The sequence below is a fragment of the Apium graveolens genome, chromosome 2 (assembly GCF_009905375.1).
Source record: "Apium graveolens cultivar Ventura chromosome 2, ASM990537v1, whole genome shotgun sequence".
Classification (NCBI taxonomy): Eukaryota; Viridiplantae; Streptophyta; class Magnoliopsida; order Apiales; family Apiaceae; genus Apium; species Apium graveolens.
Window position 1 is genome coordinate 755,759 of NC_133648.1, and position 16,840 is coordinate 772,598.

General features: G+C 32.9%; 2 protein-coding genes across 3 annotated transcripts; both read right to left on the reverse strand.

Annotated features, from left to right (window-relative positions):
- Window positions 1-539: 539 nt before the first annotated feature.
- On the reverse strand, window positions 540-1,522 carry LOC141706565 (polyphenol oxidase II, chloroplastic-like). Its single transcript, XM_074509317.1, has one exon. The coding sequence runs from the start codon at window positions 1,386-1,388 to the stop codon at window positions 726-728; it is 663 nt and encodes a 220-aa protein (XP_074365418.1). The 5' UTR covers window positions 1,389-1,522; the 3' UTR covers window positions 540-725.
- A 4,520-nt stretch (window positions 1,523-6,042) lies between these two features.
- LOC141706566 (polyadenylate-binding protein-interacting protein 8-like) lies at window positions 6,043-11,383 on the reverse strand. Of its 2 annotated transcripts, none has more exons than XM_074509319.1 (11): window positions 11,156-11,383; window positions 10,697-11,004; window positions 9,372-9,482; window positions 9,243-9,287; window positions 8,244-8,316; window positions 8,047-8,159; window positions 7,807-7,866; window positions 7,553-7,600; window positions 7,412-7,480; window positions 6,590-6,651; window positions 6,043-6,466 (listed from the first exon to the last, which is right to left on the reverse strand). In XM_074509319.1, exons 1-11 carry the CDS (start codon window positions 11,157-11,159, stop codon window positions 6,406-6,408), a joined length of 954 nt encoding a protein of 317 aa, XP_074365420.1. In that variant the 5' UTR covers window positions 11,160-11,383; the 3' UTR covers window positions 6,043-6,405. The 2 variants fall into 2 exon arrangements, with proteins under 2 accessions (XP_074365420.1, XP_074365419.1); XM_074509318.1 differs by having other exon boundaries at window positions 10,697-11,010.
- Window positions 11,384-16,840: the final 5,457 nt, after the last annotated feature.

A 16,840-nucleotide genomic window follows, 5' to 3' on the forward strand; every position in this document is an offset into this window, starting at 1 on the left:
TACGGTTGAAGATGCCCTAGTCGGAAAGTCCAGTTTCCCATAGTCCAATACTAAAAACATTGGGCCAACCAATGCTACCCTTAAAACTAAAGCTAGGTCCACTAAACCCAAAAGGCCAATACCAGTCCTAACCGAGCAGGATATATAAAATAAACTTTTATATGTTCTTTAATTTTTTACATGTAACTCAATATGCTTGAAAATATACTTTTATAATTATTAAATTTTGTCTTTTTTGAACAAAATTAGAAAGGTAATTTATCAAAAATATTTATGTTTTCAAATAAATTTTAAAAAATTCGGTAAAAGTTGCATATTAGGTGCAGAGGAGCTTACTCGAAGTTGTATACGAGGTTGCAAAATTTTATGTTGCATTTAAGATTGCACCGTATTGTTGAAAAATATATTTTCGTCGAATTGGGTATTTTTGAAAAACTCCTTAGAAATCATAAACTTTTGTTCAAAAAAAATGGAAAATAGTAAACAGAAGTGTATCATTATTATACTCCTCATTAAAATGTAAAATGGAATGGCAAATATATTATTTTAAATATATTAATTTTACTGGAAAACCAAAAAATGTACCGAGAACATAAAAAAAACCTCTTACGAATAAAGTCCTGATTTAACTAACAGATGTCGCGGGTCGAGAGTTTAACTATTACATCATATGTTATGAATGGATGCGGCAGTTTAATTTGGGGCGCATATAAATGCAACGGAATTTAAGATGAAATTACAATGTTGACGTTGCCAATGCTGACTTTACCCTGGCCAGTTCTTGAAACCAAAGCAACCACCACATTCTCATCATCCTCAGCTCCCAAGTCTTCCAACAGCTCACTTATACCCAAACTCAGCTTAGTTTTCACCTTCTTGCTCCCTTTAGCCGATGGCACATTCGAAAACGCTCCTGCAAACTCTGCATTGTTAGGTCCGCTCTCGACCTCGTCTTCGTCGTTGACATAAACATCAAACTTGACATACTCGTCTCCATAGTATTCAATACCATCTATCACTAGTATTTCCTCTTCGTCCTCCTTCTCGGCCTTACTTCTCGACTTCTTAGGCCTTGGGACCGTAAATTTTACAAATTTTTCGAGGACTCTTGGAAAGACTTGATCAGCATTCGGAAAGACTTGTGCAGGGTTTAGGGTTGCAGCATTTGTTAGCCCTGTATTAGTGGCAATGCACAAGGTTCCTGCTAGACCAAGAAACACGTTCCTTCGATTAAATGTCGAGAAACTAGGAGTTATGATCTTTTCGGACCTGGGATCACTGCTGGTTTTATGATCTGAATTGGCCTGCAGGGTTGATATTGATTTTCTGTGGTGGTTATGGTTTGTGCTTTGGCAGTAGGGCAACTGGAGAGAACTAATTGTGATCATTTTGTTGGCATTTTTTGTAGAAATATTGCCTCCTATTTATAGCTGATCATCGTTCATAAGTACTATCTCCGTCTCAGTTTAACTGTTCTGTTTGATTTTTTGTAGTCAAATTGACGATAAATAGGCAGCAAAATGATCTCTATCCGCCTAATAAGCAGCAAAAAGTCAATGAATCATTATCAATCTAATAAGCAACAAAATGTGTTTTGTGGATATGGAAATGGACACATTGGGGATTCATTACCACACATACAGATACATTGTTCTATTCGACACTAGTTTTTTTGTATAGTCCAACTTCTTTTTTTAAAATCAAGTTGACTAAAAGGCCATACACACTGTATCATACTCCCACCATCCCATTTTGTTCTTCCTATATTGACTTTCGGTAGTGTTCACGGTAATCGATTGACTATTAATTTACGTCTAATCTATAATATCAAACATAGTCATGAGTGATCTCGTTGGATTCGTATTTATCAGTACTTTAATACAGTGAAATTTTTATATTTAATACTAATACGAATTTAAAAATATTAACAATCAAAAGTGTGCATTAGCAAACGTGTCCAACACAAATAGGAAACGTTTCTTTTGGACTTGTAGATGAAAAATTAGGAAATTTATAAATCCAGAGCAATTTTTTTAAAATCCAGAGTAGAATAGTGTGAAAAAGACTAAATTACTCTCACGTTGAGTGTTACTCGGATTGTTGATGTCAGCCAGGGAGGGTATTTTAGTCTTTTCAACGCTGTCTTGCTCAGATTTTTAAAATATGCTTTGGATTTAACATTTTTCAAAAATTATTAGACAAGTTAAGAAAGATAATTAACCAAAAACATATTTATATTCACTACTAGAGGCTTTCCCTTTAAATATAATTATTAAGGAAATTGGTCCCGAAAATCACCTACCGCAATGTAACATTACGGCATATGGTTGGTGTCCAACATTGGTCGGGGAATCAACAAAGATGATTACAGAGATCGTTAACTTTTCATGCCAATTTATTACTAATGGAAGGCCTTTTAGACTTTTACAAAAAATTTTATAGAAATGGATTGAAGAAGTAAGTATTTCATGGTCACATTTTATGTAAAGAATAATATTTATGAATTACAAAAACTTAATCATTCTGCATTTACTTTTTGTTTATCAATTAAAGGGGAAGAAGATGGATCTTGCATTAAGAATGTTAATGCATAGTGTAGCATGTAGAAGGATTAGGGTTCGAACTTCGAACCTCTGGTAAAGTAAAGTGCCTGTCCTGTGACTGGCCATGAGCTGCATTGGGTGCAGGGCCTGCAGCATATACAGCAAATGCAAATATAATGATGCATGGGAAAACAAGATTATTAAGAGGATCCTATGTTATTCAAATTTCTCGCTCAATCGTACAGACACCAGACAGACAGATAAATAAATATCCCGAGACCCGTCTTAAACCGAGATATGTTCATATTAAGTAATCAGTCACTCTAAAACCTTAAGTTGTCTAATTTCACGGTCCGAAACTAGAAATAGTAGCTAATTACTTGAACTTTTTGCCAATATCTCCTTTTTGCGGTTCATATTGAAATCAATCATAAATTTCTTAAAAAGCGTGCAAGTCACAGTGGCTCGTACAATTCGGGGACGGAGGGGGTACAAAATAAAAGGGAACCCGCGTCAGTGGGCCCCACATATCAGTAGGACCCCATGCGTGGGACCCTGACGTCCATGGGATCCACCTATCCACGTGTCAGAGCCACGTGTTCAGTTACATGGCAGTCCACGTGACAACCCACATGTCACGTGGGCCCATCTTTTTTTTGCAAAATCACAGTTTTTGGGCAACATAATTTTTGGTGTTGCCCTAGATTAGAAAATGTTGTCTTTAAATCCCAAGACAACATCAAAAATACTAACATCAAAAAAGTGTTGCCGTTAAATTTTTTTAATATTTTGCAACATTTATTGGGCCTCTTGCAACGTTTTGGGAATGTTGCAGAAAGCCATTATTGGCATAGCGGCATCAACGGAATCTTATGTTATTCAACAAAGATGACTACAAACATATCAATCCATAATCTGATAGATGTTATCGAATGCAGAAGGCAACCCCAATAAGAACATATCGAAATCTTTAAGCAAATTTGCTTCCAACAAAACAGACTTACTCTGAGCCACTTCACAACTGACAGTACTAATTTGCCGGACTGGTGGCTCTTTAACTTCTACGACTGCATCTTTACCGGTCAGTCTCTGAACAACCGACTTAAAACTTAACGAATCAGTCTCGATATACTGTGTGTTGATCAGAACCACCCTCACTTCTGGCTTCCTATAACTCCCACCTGACATTATATGTACAGATATGAACTGATCACTGATCAGTTGCAAAGCTACTAAACAGTGTACTGTTAAGTTTTGTAGCTAATTGTCTACTTTTAAGTTTGAACTGAAGCTGAAGTAGCTGGTGTGCATATTTATAGAAAGCACAAATGTGGAAAAAAAGAAGAGTTGACTGATTCGCTGCAGTGGAGCCTAATGATTCAATCCATGTAATCTAATTTTATTCTACTTAATAGTATAATTCAAGATTGTGATAATTAAAGAAGTATTTCATGGTCACAATTTATGTAAAGACTAATGTTACAGGTTCCGAAAGTGTTTCCGAAACAGATCCATGTGACAAATCTTTAATTAGTTAGAATTTTGTTAAATATAGTGGACGCTCGTGCATTCACGTAAACATAGTCAGTTAAATATCGCATTGTCGTATCACGACGACATTTCATTTGAAAGTAATTTTTGATACGCAATTTGATACCTCTGTCACTACTAGTAAAGAATATTATGATCTTGCAATATTACACAAACACTCTTGCATTCTATAAGATCTTTAAATAAACAGTTAATATAAACTTAATGTTATGCCACTTTTGGTTCCTGCGAAGAAGTGTCGGGAGTTCCGAAGGAAGCTTCGAGCTTATATTGGTGGCCATTTGTGCGGGCCGGGTTAGTGCCGGTCCTGAAGGAAGCTTTGAGCTCATATTGGTGGCCATTTGTGTGGGTCGGGTTAGTGCCGGTCTTGGTTCCTTAAAATGTAGTACCTCTGTCCCCCTCAATTCTTTACATTGGGGGACGGGGACTCGGCACGTATTTTAATACTCTTATTAAATGTAGTTGCATAATTATTTTATAAATTTTTTTCTTCTAAATAAAAATATAATGTTCAAACTTTTATACACAAAAGAAAATTTTAAAAATAAATTACGAAAGTATACTTTATAGTTGCCTTCAAATGCGTGTCAAACATATAAAAAACTGTAAAGAAATGAGAGAGACGGAGGTAGGAATTCGTAATATGTTCGTTCTTTTTGACGAATTGTGCGGGTTTGAACCGGCCGAATAAATCGGGTTTCCGTACGAGCCGGTTCCGAGCGGGCGGTTCAAACACGCACAAATGCCCGGCTCTAGTTGAGAACGAGAGTTCAATTCTACGAGATATAATCTATCGTTATTCCTCAATAATTGTCCATAATCGACATTTTGACAAAGAAAACTAATTTTACTCAAAATGATAAATTACAGAAGAAGTAGTGTAGCTAACTTTATAAATAAATTTTCAGTATTACTTAAATTTGAAAAAATTATATATTAACTTGAATCCATCTAGTAAGTTTTAGCTTTTGCATGAAGTGAAGGAACAGCTTCCCTTGTCATTATCGCTTATTAGCTTAATATTGTTTAGTTTCCCAAACTGGCAACTGAGTTTTGTAATATTTCCCAGTCAATTTTATTTTCATATAATAAACATATAATCAATATACACAAAGCCGCCGTGTTTGGATTAGACTGAAGATGTTTGAATACAACAATTTGTGAGTTCATTTTATTCTTTCTTTTACAGTTTTATATTCGCTTAGTCCTAAATTTCCAATAGCTTCTGCGAATGTTTGGTCAAGTCCAAGATAGCCCCATTTTGCTAATACATTTCTGGATACTAAAGTTTTTATAATGTTGTTTGAACTGGGACGGACCAAAAACATCGAAAAATTCCAGCACCCAGCCTCACTCGCTACCAATAGACAGCATTCGGCCGTCGTGTCTCAGGCTATGGTTTTCTATACAACATCGATCACATCGTTGATCGTAAGGATTAAAAAAAGAAAGTTGCCCGTGAAGATGGGTAACTGGACTTGGTAGTATATGTAGTATTGTAGTCTTTAGTTTTTCGACATCTAGCCAGTCCTAATATCCTTCCTCTAGAACATCTCTAAGGGGCCAAACTAAGACTTCAGTTTCAGTCATCTTTAAACACACATGAGTTGACTGGATGATATTTGAGCAGTAGACTTGAAGTTAGCCAAAGCTAATTAACCGACTTTCTGAAGCAACCGGTGTCTAGACTCTAAAAGTCGGCCAAATGAAAGTACTAGTCGGTGGATAAGAATCAAATTCCAATAATAAAGAGTGTAGATAAGTAGATACCTATAACTAACGTTCTCGAGAAAGACCAAGTGAAGTTATTCGTATGGTTGTAAACTCTAAAGCCAATGGCAAAACAGAAAAAACAAGGGGTCGTAATTTTAGAACTCATAAGTATGTGTTAGTTGCTAAAAAGTATGACTAGTTGCTGAGAAGTGTTAGTAGTACGATGACAAAAAAGTTAAAATTTAAGGGATCATAATTTCAGAACTTTGCGTAAGCATGCATCCAAGATCCAACTTGCTAACAAGCATGACAACACAGTTACTGAAAACTATTACTAGAGAGGAAAATCCATTTTGCAGGAGCACACGAATAGTTAGAAAGGAAAAAAAATCTCAACATCGGGATGGTCCCCTTGGAGACTTCAAACTGAAGCAGGGTTTACACACAAGATGTTCTGCTGTAGGAAAAGTTACTGTTCTTACTGTAAATATGCAAAAGACAAACAGAAAGTTTCACCATCTTTTCATCACAACGTCTCTCTTCTCACCTTAACGTTCGTGCCACATCTGTCCATGGATTTCTTACTCCGGAAAAATAGTTAATACTGCATACCAGGATGAGAAACACGGGGCCTGACTGGCGTCTTTGAAGGACTCACCCTACCAAAATTAATACAACCTCTTGTCAGAAATAAAGAAATCAATGATTCCACTACTAAAATTCATAATTGCATATATTTAATTTAAAAGTCTAAAAATCTACCGCCTGCAATAACTCGGTACCTGACAGGTTGGGAACCCAGTACTTGCCCGCAGCAATTCAGAGCTAGTATAGCACTTTCAGCCTGCAAGTAAAAACAGCGTATAGAGTAGGTAAATGATCTTGTCAGCTTGTTTTTCTTTGCTGCTTCTTATTTCCCAAGTAAATAACTGTTTCAAACATCATTGGCTCTATTTGCGAAAGTAAAAGACACCTAGGTTTATGGTGGTGGAGGTTAATAATCAGGTTTAACTGAATAACCATTAACAGAAGTAAGATATTTGGCATTATATTTTTAAAAGTTTAGAACTTTACTTGCATAATGCCAGTCATAATTCTATTTTGATTTTTGACTAACCCAAAAAAAAGATGCCTTCAAATATATGGACATTCAATATATATTCTGAAAAACAAGCAGCCACATGCATATTTACACAATTCGAGACTTCGGTCTTCAATCCAATTTCAACACCGGAATGGTTGTAAGAGAAAAGTTCTTATGCAGACTTCATTCATGCAGTATATACAAGTTACTATTATTTTGTGCGACAACTTGAAATTGTATGTCAATGTCAATTTTATACCACTTTTATAACCCTTTAAATCTTAAAATCCCATTCCCTGCAGTACACCTATCCCCTAGTAAAAAATTCCTCGTGTATCCAACCAATCTCAAATTAGCTAAAAGCCCTCTCCATGACTCGGTGGCCATACTTTTCTTTTTTTTTAAATGTAGCCATACTTTTCACAAAATTTAAATAAAAGTAGTTGACATCTTCCAAATTATGAGAGTTTAAAAATGAAATTCTTTGGTAATGTTGCTTGCATTGTAAATATATACGTACCATTACAAATTCAACAAAAGCAATACGGGTAGAGTGCACTTGATCCCCCAAAAGCCTCAGGCGCGAGACCTGCATGCAAAAATATAGTGTAAGTTTCTGATAAATTCTAAATATAAAGGATTACATTAAGAACCCTCAGACCTCGCCACATCTTGTTTCGAAGAATATCTTGACATCAACATGAGAAACCTGCAAAAATAACAAAATTTCCCCATATAAACAAAAGATAAAAGAACTTAATTGCGGGTTGAGATTCTTGTATTTGACTATATATTTGCCGTAAACACACTGTAAATGCAATACATAATCATGAACATATAATTAGCAATAAAAAACACTGTTCAACATATGGTTCTTGCAACAACATAACACACAAATTGTATAAAGCTATTAACCTTCTTATCAATATTTGTACAGTAGACTGTCCTTGCACACATTTCTCGCTCATCCTCTGACTGTATTGATCACAAAATAAAGATAATGTTAGAATATAAAATAAAGATCCAGTTGGGCCTTTTTAACAGATAAATTTAGATGATCCGGAAACTACATAATTAAAGAGAAAGAATCATATTGTAGTCATGGGAATCATACAGTGACAAAAACGACAATGAAGGATAAGAAGTTATTCGTACCTTAGGAAGAAATGTAGGATTAACAGGAAGGATGGCAGTTTTTGAGGGTAGGACCTTAATCGGGGAAAAGCCCAGAAGTGTTCCGTCAAGGCTCAGAGCTGCTCTTGCAGAATCTGTTAAAATCAGCTCAAATTCAGTTTTAAATTTGTAGAATCTTTTCAACTGTGCATGTAAATATGATTGTTAAAATCACTTACACTCATCACCAAACTCTACAAAAGCAAAGCGAAGACGTGAATGCGGATCACCGCAAATTCGACAATCAACAACCTTCATAACACCATACCAGATGTCAATACTTAAATAAAGTAATAAATATGCAGAGAAGCACATGTTGAATTCTAATTTGACAAAATTAAGGTACTCTATAAAGGTGTAAATGGAGAAATAAGAAGATGGTATAATCCATATATGATCAACATTCTTGCAACACTATAAATTTACTTTTACTTGATCCCCTACAATTTATAAATCCATTAAGTTTGATCCCAATACTTTCTAAATCTACTAAGTTTGAGAGGAGTGTAGAATGATTAGAACGGAGATTTTAGACAACCCGGTAGCACCCAAAGGCATTCGTATCTTTACAAGTGCACTCTTTGTTGAAAAACAAAGGACTGTGTAGCATAATGAGATTAAGTGTGGATATTAAGTCCAATTTACACAAATATATTAGAGAATTTACCAAAAATACCAACTTCTCGAAGTTTTTTTGTGATTTTACTATCTTCTAATTTTTTTTTTGCAAAAATACGGAATAAACCAAAATCAACCAGATATGCAACTAGTTGAATAAAGTTTTTTTGGTTGATTTGAGGTTGCATGTAGTTGCAGAAACTCGTCAAAGGTTGCATGGTTGCCAAAAAACCGTATTTTTGCAATTTTTTTTGAAAAATAGTATTTTTGCAAATTAAAAAGTATTTTTGCAAAAAAAAATTAAAAATGACAGTATTTTTGCAAAAATGTTTTTAGACTTGGGTATTTTCAAAAAAGCCCAATATATTATTGGCTATGGTATATAAATCGGAATATAATTCACACAATTTGACAATTTTATAATGAAAAATAAATGCACAAACACACACACACACGCACACAGATATATATATATATATATATATATATGCCAATATTTAACAACAGTATAAAATTTTTTACAAAGTATTTAAAATGATGCCATAGTTTGATTGACTTACTTGTCCATAGCTACAAAACAAAGCAGCAAGCCGCTCCTCAGTCACCTAATTTGAAGAGGTCATTACTGCATATTCTGATGTGGAAATAAAAGTTATGGACTAGTCTTAATATTGTACTAATTCACTTACATTATGATCAATTTCAGATACATAAACTGTGCGTCGAATACTATCTTCTCTTTGAGCCCTAAAAGCTCTCCCACTCATTCGCTTCCTGCCCTGGTTAAAGTTATTTCTTCTCTGTTTAAAACAAAAAAAAAATTAGAAACATAATACAACAGAATCACATTGTGAAAATATAGATCATGATTGCATTGAATTTGTTATTCGGTAATAAATTTTCATCATTAAGAAACAGAATCTGTGGACAAGGAAGTGAGCACAATCACACAAACGTAAAATTCCTCTAAAAGAGGTATAGATTGAAAAATTCCCATAAAATTTGTTGACAGGAAAAAACAAATTTTATAATTTTATTTTTATATGCAATTGTTTTACATCTACATCGACCCGATGAGGGGAAGGGATTAGGGAGGCTGAAGGTAGGCTGCGAAGCAAAAAAAGGCAAAAGCTTGAAGTGAGCCATGAAAAATTGAAGATCATCCAGGCTGTAAAGTGGCTAGATAGGTGTATTGAGCGCAAGAAAGTCAACTTTCACACCAAATTCCTAGAGTTTGACATGAAAAAACAAAATTCGATAATAAAAGCACCACACGACAACCCAGTTTCCGCACCACACGACAACCCAGTTTCCTTACTATGCGACAACCCAGATTCCGCACCACGCGACAACCCAGATTCCAGAAGCTGTACAAGGAAACTCTTACAAGAGCTCAGCTGGTGAAGATAACATAAACGACAAATTAAACGCCAAACCACAACAGTGAGAGTGTGAGACATACAAAAAAAATGAAGTGGGAGGACTTTGACAGCTTATCTGGGATGATATTAGTTGACAATCAACACCGCGAAACATAACAACTTGACAATTGAGTTCACAACAATTAGATAACAAAGCAAATCAAAATTATTAACTGAACCATAAGCCAAAGTTACTTTCTTTTCAAGCTACATAAATACACAATTTAAAACCAGAACTGGATCAGCAAAGCGCACAGAACCAAAAAAACCACGTCAATCTCCATACGAAACACATATCATTAAAGTTCACCAATCAAAATATAACAAGCCAACGCCGCAAACCTAAATCACAATCGACAAACATGAAAATAAAAACATAACCCAAAAACACACCTATCTCCATACGAAACACATATCAATAAAGTATATCAATCAAAATAAAACAAGCTAAGGCCGCAAACATAAATCACAATGGACAAACGTGAAAAACACAAAAAAGCAAAACTAATCAATCAAAACAAAACATTTTACCCAAATCACAAACATAAACACAGAAAACAAACAATTTAAGCAAAGGGTGTCGAGAATTATACCCTCCTATTATTTGCCTGCCCCTCATTTCCCACAAATTTCTGAGCTGGGGCATAAAAAGCAACACCAAACTGATCCCTAACCCGATCACTCGAATACGAGGATGGGAAAAACTCCTTAGCCATCGGATTCAATTTCGATAACATATCAACTATATCCTGCATTCCATACTCTCCTTTCGAATTCGAATCCAATTTTTTCTCACCATCAGACACATTCACCACATTTACACAATTCTCACTGATTTCAACAGCAGATGAATTCACATCTCCCTCAGCCTTCTCAACAACACTTTCACCAGTCATCTTCACTAAAACTAAAAAAGATCAAACCCCACAAAATATAAACACACAAAAACCAAAAAGAATCAAACCCCACAAAATATAAACACCAAAAGACACTAAAGATTGAAACTTTATGATAAAAATTGAAACTTTAAAATCAAGATTGAATCTTTATACCCATTTCTTGGTAAAAATGAAAGCTTTATAATATGTAAGTATAGGTGTAAGTATAGACTGTAAATACAAGGTCACACAGCCATGTAGTTGAGAAAGTTGGAGAATTAATAGGTATAAATTAGGGTTTTGAGGAGGTTGGTGTATGATGATCAAGAGATGGTTTGTTTGTGTTTGGTTTTTTCTTGAAATTTATTTTTTTTTATTTTTTTTATTTTATTTTTGGCAATAAATTTTTGGGTAAGTTGGAGATAGAGTTGGCTTATGTCAGATGATGACTTGGGCCCAAAGCTTTTCAATTTGGATTTTTCTTTTGGAATTAAATTATGGATATGTCACACTAACTGCCTTGCTTTTATTTTTTCTTGGGAGGTGGAATTTGATTACATAATTTAAAGTTTGTACAATCCATTAAAATGATAAAAGTTTCTATATCCACATTTAGGCCTGGCTTACTAGTTGCTAGTAACTTATGATCATGGATACAAATAAACTGTTGATAGATTTTATTAAATTGGTCAAATATATGTTATTGATTTATCGGTAAGTATCAATTAAACGGTCAATTTCTATAACAGGATTTATGATTCGAGAATAATTTTGAGAACCAATTTGACTATTTATTATCTAACGTATTTTTTCTAACATTCGACAAAAAAATGATAATTCAAGTGATCGAATGTTTATCCACTAGTTAATATTGCGGGTCCCAATTTTTTTATAAATGTGTGTATAACAATTAATCATTCCATTTTATATCATGTTTATGACATTAAAAATAAGTAATTGTAATTTAGATACTCATAATTGAAGGATATTATTAGCTGATTTTCGGAATCGGATCCGGATACGGATATAGGCAGATCCGTATCCGAATTATTCATTTGACAGCCCTGATCATAGACATGAAGCTTGAACATGGAAATGAAATGTGTGACCAATGCAAGTGAGGATAAAATAAAATCTCATTTTTCATGCAACAATATTCTCGAATCTTTTTCTCTTAAAATCAGTCCTTTATATTCTCTCTGTGTGAGAATCAAAAACTTTAATAGTGTTACTTGATAGCCACTTTTTTATCAATAATTCATTATAAAAATGTACTAAATGCTATAAAATGTCAACATTGTCGTTTTAAATAATTTAAAAAAAATTGGAATAAAATCAATAAAATACTAAAAAAAACATATATTCCAACTTCTGTTGTAACTAAAATTCAAAGAAAACATTTTTAAAAGTTAGTTTAGATCATACTTTAATAAACTAAATATCTAATATTTAGATTTATTAATTTAAAAAATTAGGTTAATATTTCAGAAATTAGGTTAATATAGTAAATTTAGAAATTTCGAAGGGTAAAAAGTCAAAATACCCATTTTGAGGGGTTATATGCCCATAATACATGAGGACCCATCGAATATACATCTCATAGATGCGTATTCATTTTTAAAAAAAGTTGTAAAGAACACGTACGTGATATTTATTTTTAACATTATTTAAATACATATTTTCATGATGTGTATTTTTAGTAAAATCAAAATGGACCACGCATATTCAAGATGTGTATTCTTTATATTTTTTAAAGAAAATGAATACACATGCTAGACGTGCAGATTAAGTCGAAATTTAAAACGAAAGCTCATACAAAACGGTATTTTGAGCACTTGAAACTGAAAAATACTCCCTCCGTCCCTTCCAATTGTTATCGTTTCTGAGAGAATGTCCGGCACGCATTTTAAGATAAATAAAAACTATAGTTTAATAACATTTTTTAAAATTTTACTTTTTTTGAATAAAAGTTTAAATATTCTATTTTTATTCAGAAAAGGAAAATTTTTAAAAAAAAATTGTAGAACAATATTTTTTATTCACCTTAACATGCGTGCCGGACATTTTTTTTAGAGCGATAACAATTGGGAGGGACTGAGGGAGTAATATATTTTACGGATTCTTTCAATTTTGAATTCCGTTTGTAGGTTTTACTCGTCCATGATTATAAGCACCCTCTTATAGCATGTCCAATAGTGCAAAACCCTTAGCTAAATTATCTACCTGGACTTTACGTTGTACCTAAGTGACAATATTTAGGGAGTATGTAAAATTTTAAGCATTCCAACCATAGTTGCTCTTAGCAAAAAATATAGATAATCACATTTAGTTGACTATATTTATCGAACCATTAAATTCCTTAGATATGTATCATAATTATACATAATATCATTGGAGTGTTTTCCCTTTCCCTTAGGTAAAATTTTACATAATTTTTAATTTATCATATTTTAGCTAACAGTTCTTCTAATTACCGTTGAAAACGCTCTTATACTTATACAGGTTCCAAAAATAAAATGACGGTGACAAGGAAAAGCGTATACATGCCTTTACTTTTAAAAATTCTTTTGCTATTCCCTTTCTTGCTTTTCTTCAATATCAATCTTTTTTTGGCTTTGTCATGATAAACAAGTTTGCATAGAAAATAAGCAACTAGAGGTAGACCCTAACAGACAACAGTTGGTCGGGCTATATTTAATTATTTTAATATTAATTGAATATTATATTATCTTAATACAAATAAATTTTAAAATTGTAAAATGGCAACAAAATCATTTTGAAATCCATATGTTGTTGCCATAAATTTCGTGATTTTTTACTCCAAATACACTCTTTTTTTTTACTAATAATGCTTTTAATCTTACAATTGAGTTCTAAGAAATTTTCGGCTGAGACGTATTGGATTACATGATCTAGGTCGAGTAAGGATATATTCTTGACCGGTTCAGATATTCGAAAATGTGCTCCTTGAGATAATCATTTTAGAAAATAAAAGCTACACAATTTCATGATTACCTATTTATTTTCTTATTTATTTCATCCTGCTGAAATGGTACAGAATAATGGTGTACGTGGTTCAGATCGGATCGATTTTAGGATATAAGTCGAATTAAACTGCGAAGAGGGTTTTATAAAATTTACATCACATCATTTGTGTTTGCAATTTTGTGATTATTACGGTTCAGTTTGCAGTTCAACCACTTACTACAAAATATTAAAAATCACAAAAAAAATCAAAACATTAATTAATTTAAGTTCGAGTTACTTTTCATAAAGTTAACATTTAGAAAAAGAAAAAAAAACAAAGTCTCGCGCTATTGAATACTCCCTCTGTTTCATTTTATCTGTCGTTTGACTTTTCTGCACACATCTCAAGATGCATTGACCGCATAGTAAAAGTTATCATTTTTTAAAATTTCTTTTTGTAAATAAAAATTTAAGTTATATATTTTTTTTCAAAAATTATTATTTTAGCTATCGAGTCAAAACACTTAGAAATGAGTGCAGAAAAGTCAAAACACTATTAAAAAGAAACAGAGGGAGTATAAACTAAGATAATTTTTTTCCGCAACTAACCTGCATTTCACGATTATCCGTAAAATACAGTTCAATTACGAGCGGTAGAAGCAGTTAATGCGATTGAGCGGGTTTACACCCTGGTACAAAACAAAGAGATTGGTCTTTTCTTTAGGCCATTGAAATGCCAAAGTAAAAATACAGAAAGCGAGATTTGGGCCATCAAGAGTCCATCTGAATCAAGCCCAAACACTGTTCACTCAGGGCTTGAGTCCACCTGAGCTGTACGGTTGTATAAGGTTTAAATTTGAGCTATGATCGCAAGCCCAAAACGTGGAGTAATTAATAACATTTCAATATCATTTATTAATTTCTAATCGTATTTAAAAATAATTTTCCAGTTTACTCTATTTTCGCTTACTATTATTTGTTTTCGAATTTTGAGATGGCAATACAGAAAATGCGTTTATTTTAAAGTTAAGTTAAGTTCCGCTTATAATTAACACTCTATTATGAGTTTATATTCTTTAAATGGCAGGTTTGTCTTCACAAGGTTAGGTTTGTCTTGTGATTTTTTTTTTATTATTATTATTTTATTAACATTTATCTTTTGTGTTAATATATACTTTTTTCACACACTATTTCTACGGTGCATTAAGTCGGGATTTTCTCGGAAACGGCCTTCTTATTCTTCGGAATAGGGACATGATCAGCATAAATCTTACCTTCCAAACGCTACTCTATACGATATTTATCAGTTATGTTTGGTTTGGTTTATTTTTTAAATGGCATATACTCGATATTTTTTATTTGTTTCGATTTCTATACTCTAATTTGAATAATTAGTCTTTCATATCTTATAAATGAATTTTGTTTTAAAAAATCTGGGAATAAGTAAAAATCAAAAAGATTAATGTAACTTTTACCATTTGAGCTATTTTTTTTACTAATTAGACTTATATGCGTGTTCCGACAAATTTCGGGGATGAATGAGAACCGAATACAAATATATAGGACGACAAGAGATAAGCAGTTGACCTATGTGATGACGCTCACCGTTTGAGCTCCTGACAGTTTTAGAATGCATTAATAATCGCACAGATATTATAATCAACTTGCCATCCATGACATTATGATCAGCTATAGAGAGTAGTTCAAGATTAATTACAATCACATGATTAGGAGGATATCCATGGATTAAGGGATAATCAATCATCACTGGGCGGTCATGAAAAGATATTATCCTACTCTCTGGCCTGTGCATTGAACCAATGAGGGGTCAACTTGCAATTTGATTAAGCCACTTTCATGCAAAGATTTGCAACAAAATCTAAGTAAATCAGAAAGTAGTTAATTAACTAACTAATTACATGATTGGGTAGACTAAGAGCATGTGGAATTACATAATGTACAGGTATTCATTGATGTGTGTATTAATAATCCCTGAGCTCTCTTATGCAAACTATGGCAATTGGCAAGTGTATCATGTGTTTGTAACATGCAGATTCAGAAAATGGAAACTTATTTAAAAATCTACAAGTAGCCTCTCTATTGAAAAGCACGTAAAAAACTGTAAAAAACTGTTTGGTAAAATTTAAAAACTGATTTTCGGGAAAGTGTTTTTGACCTAAAAGCTGCTGTTAGAGAAACCGAGTCCCCCCATGCTTTTAGAAAAAGTTGATTTCAGCTGTTGCGGGAAACAGATGGTGCGGAAAACAGATGCTGATTTTACCATCAAACCTTATCAAAAACATTAGTATTTATAATTTTTTGCATCAAAACTTATACTTATCAAAAAAAATACCAAACAGTCATCTGATTTTTACAACATCACTTTTTTTAGCAGCACTTTTTCTAACAGCAAAACAACTTTTAACAACAATCCCAAACATAGTCTAAATTCTTCTCTTAAAATTATGATGTATAAGGTGAATATTTCGTAATTTTTTGAATAATGAGATGATACCGAATAATGAGATGGTATAAATTAAGACGGGATAAATGTTACTTCACAATATTCGAGAAAAAATCAGTGCCGGTTCTAGATATTTAAATATCCTAGACGAATTATAGAAATAATATCCCTATTTTAAGTTTGTATAGAATTTTTTGCTATTCAAACAAAACTAGTTGTAAATAGCGATACAATTATATACAAATGATTATTAAAATGAATGCAAATAGATGTATATAGATTAAATTATATTATATATAGATGTCCTAAGCGTTCGTTTTGATCGTCTTACCGGTTAAGGTTCGTCTATGCGTAACACTACTCATTTTTGTATTTACCTATAGCAATCAAACTGCTAAAATCTTACCCTAAATTGTCTTTTTAGTAAA

Bases quoted from the DNA above. Each gene is read 5' to 3' on its own strand.
- LOC141706565 (XM_074509317.1), bottom strand. From the start codon at position 1,388: ATGATCACAATTAGTTCTCTCCAGTTGCCCTACTGCCAAAGCACAAAC.
- LOC141706566 (XM_074509318.1), bottom strand. The intron at 7,481-7,552 runs GTCTGAGGGTTC...TTTTGCATGCAG, and splicing joins TCGAAACAAGATGTGGCGAG to GTCTCGCGCCTGAGGCTTTT. The intron at 6,652-7,411 runs GTACGTATATAT...TTTTACTTGCAG, and splicing joins CTTTTGTTGAATTTGTAATG to GCTGAAAGTGCTATACTAGC.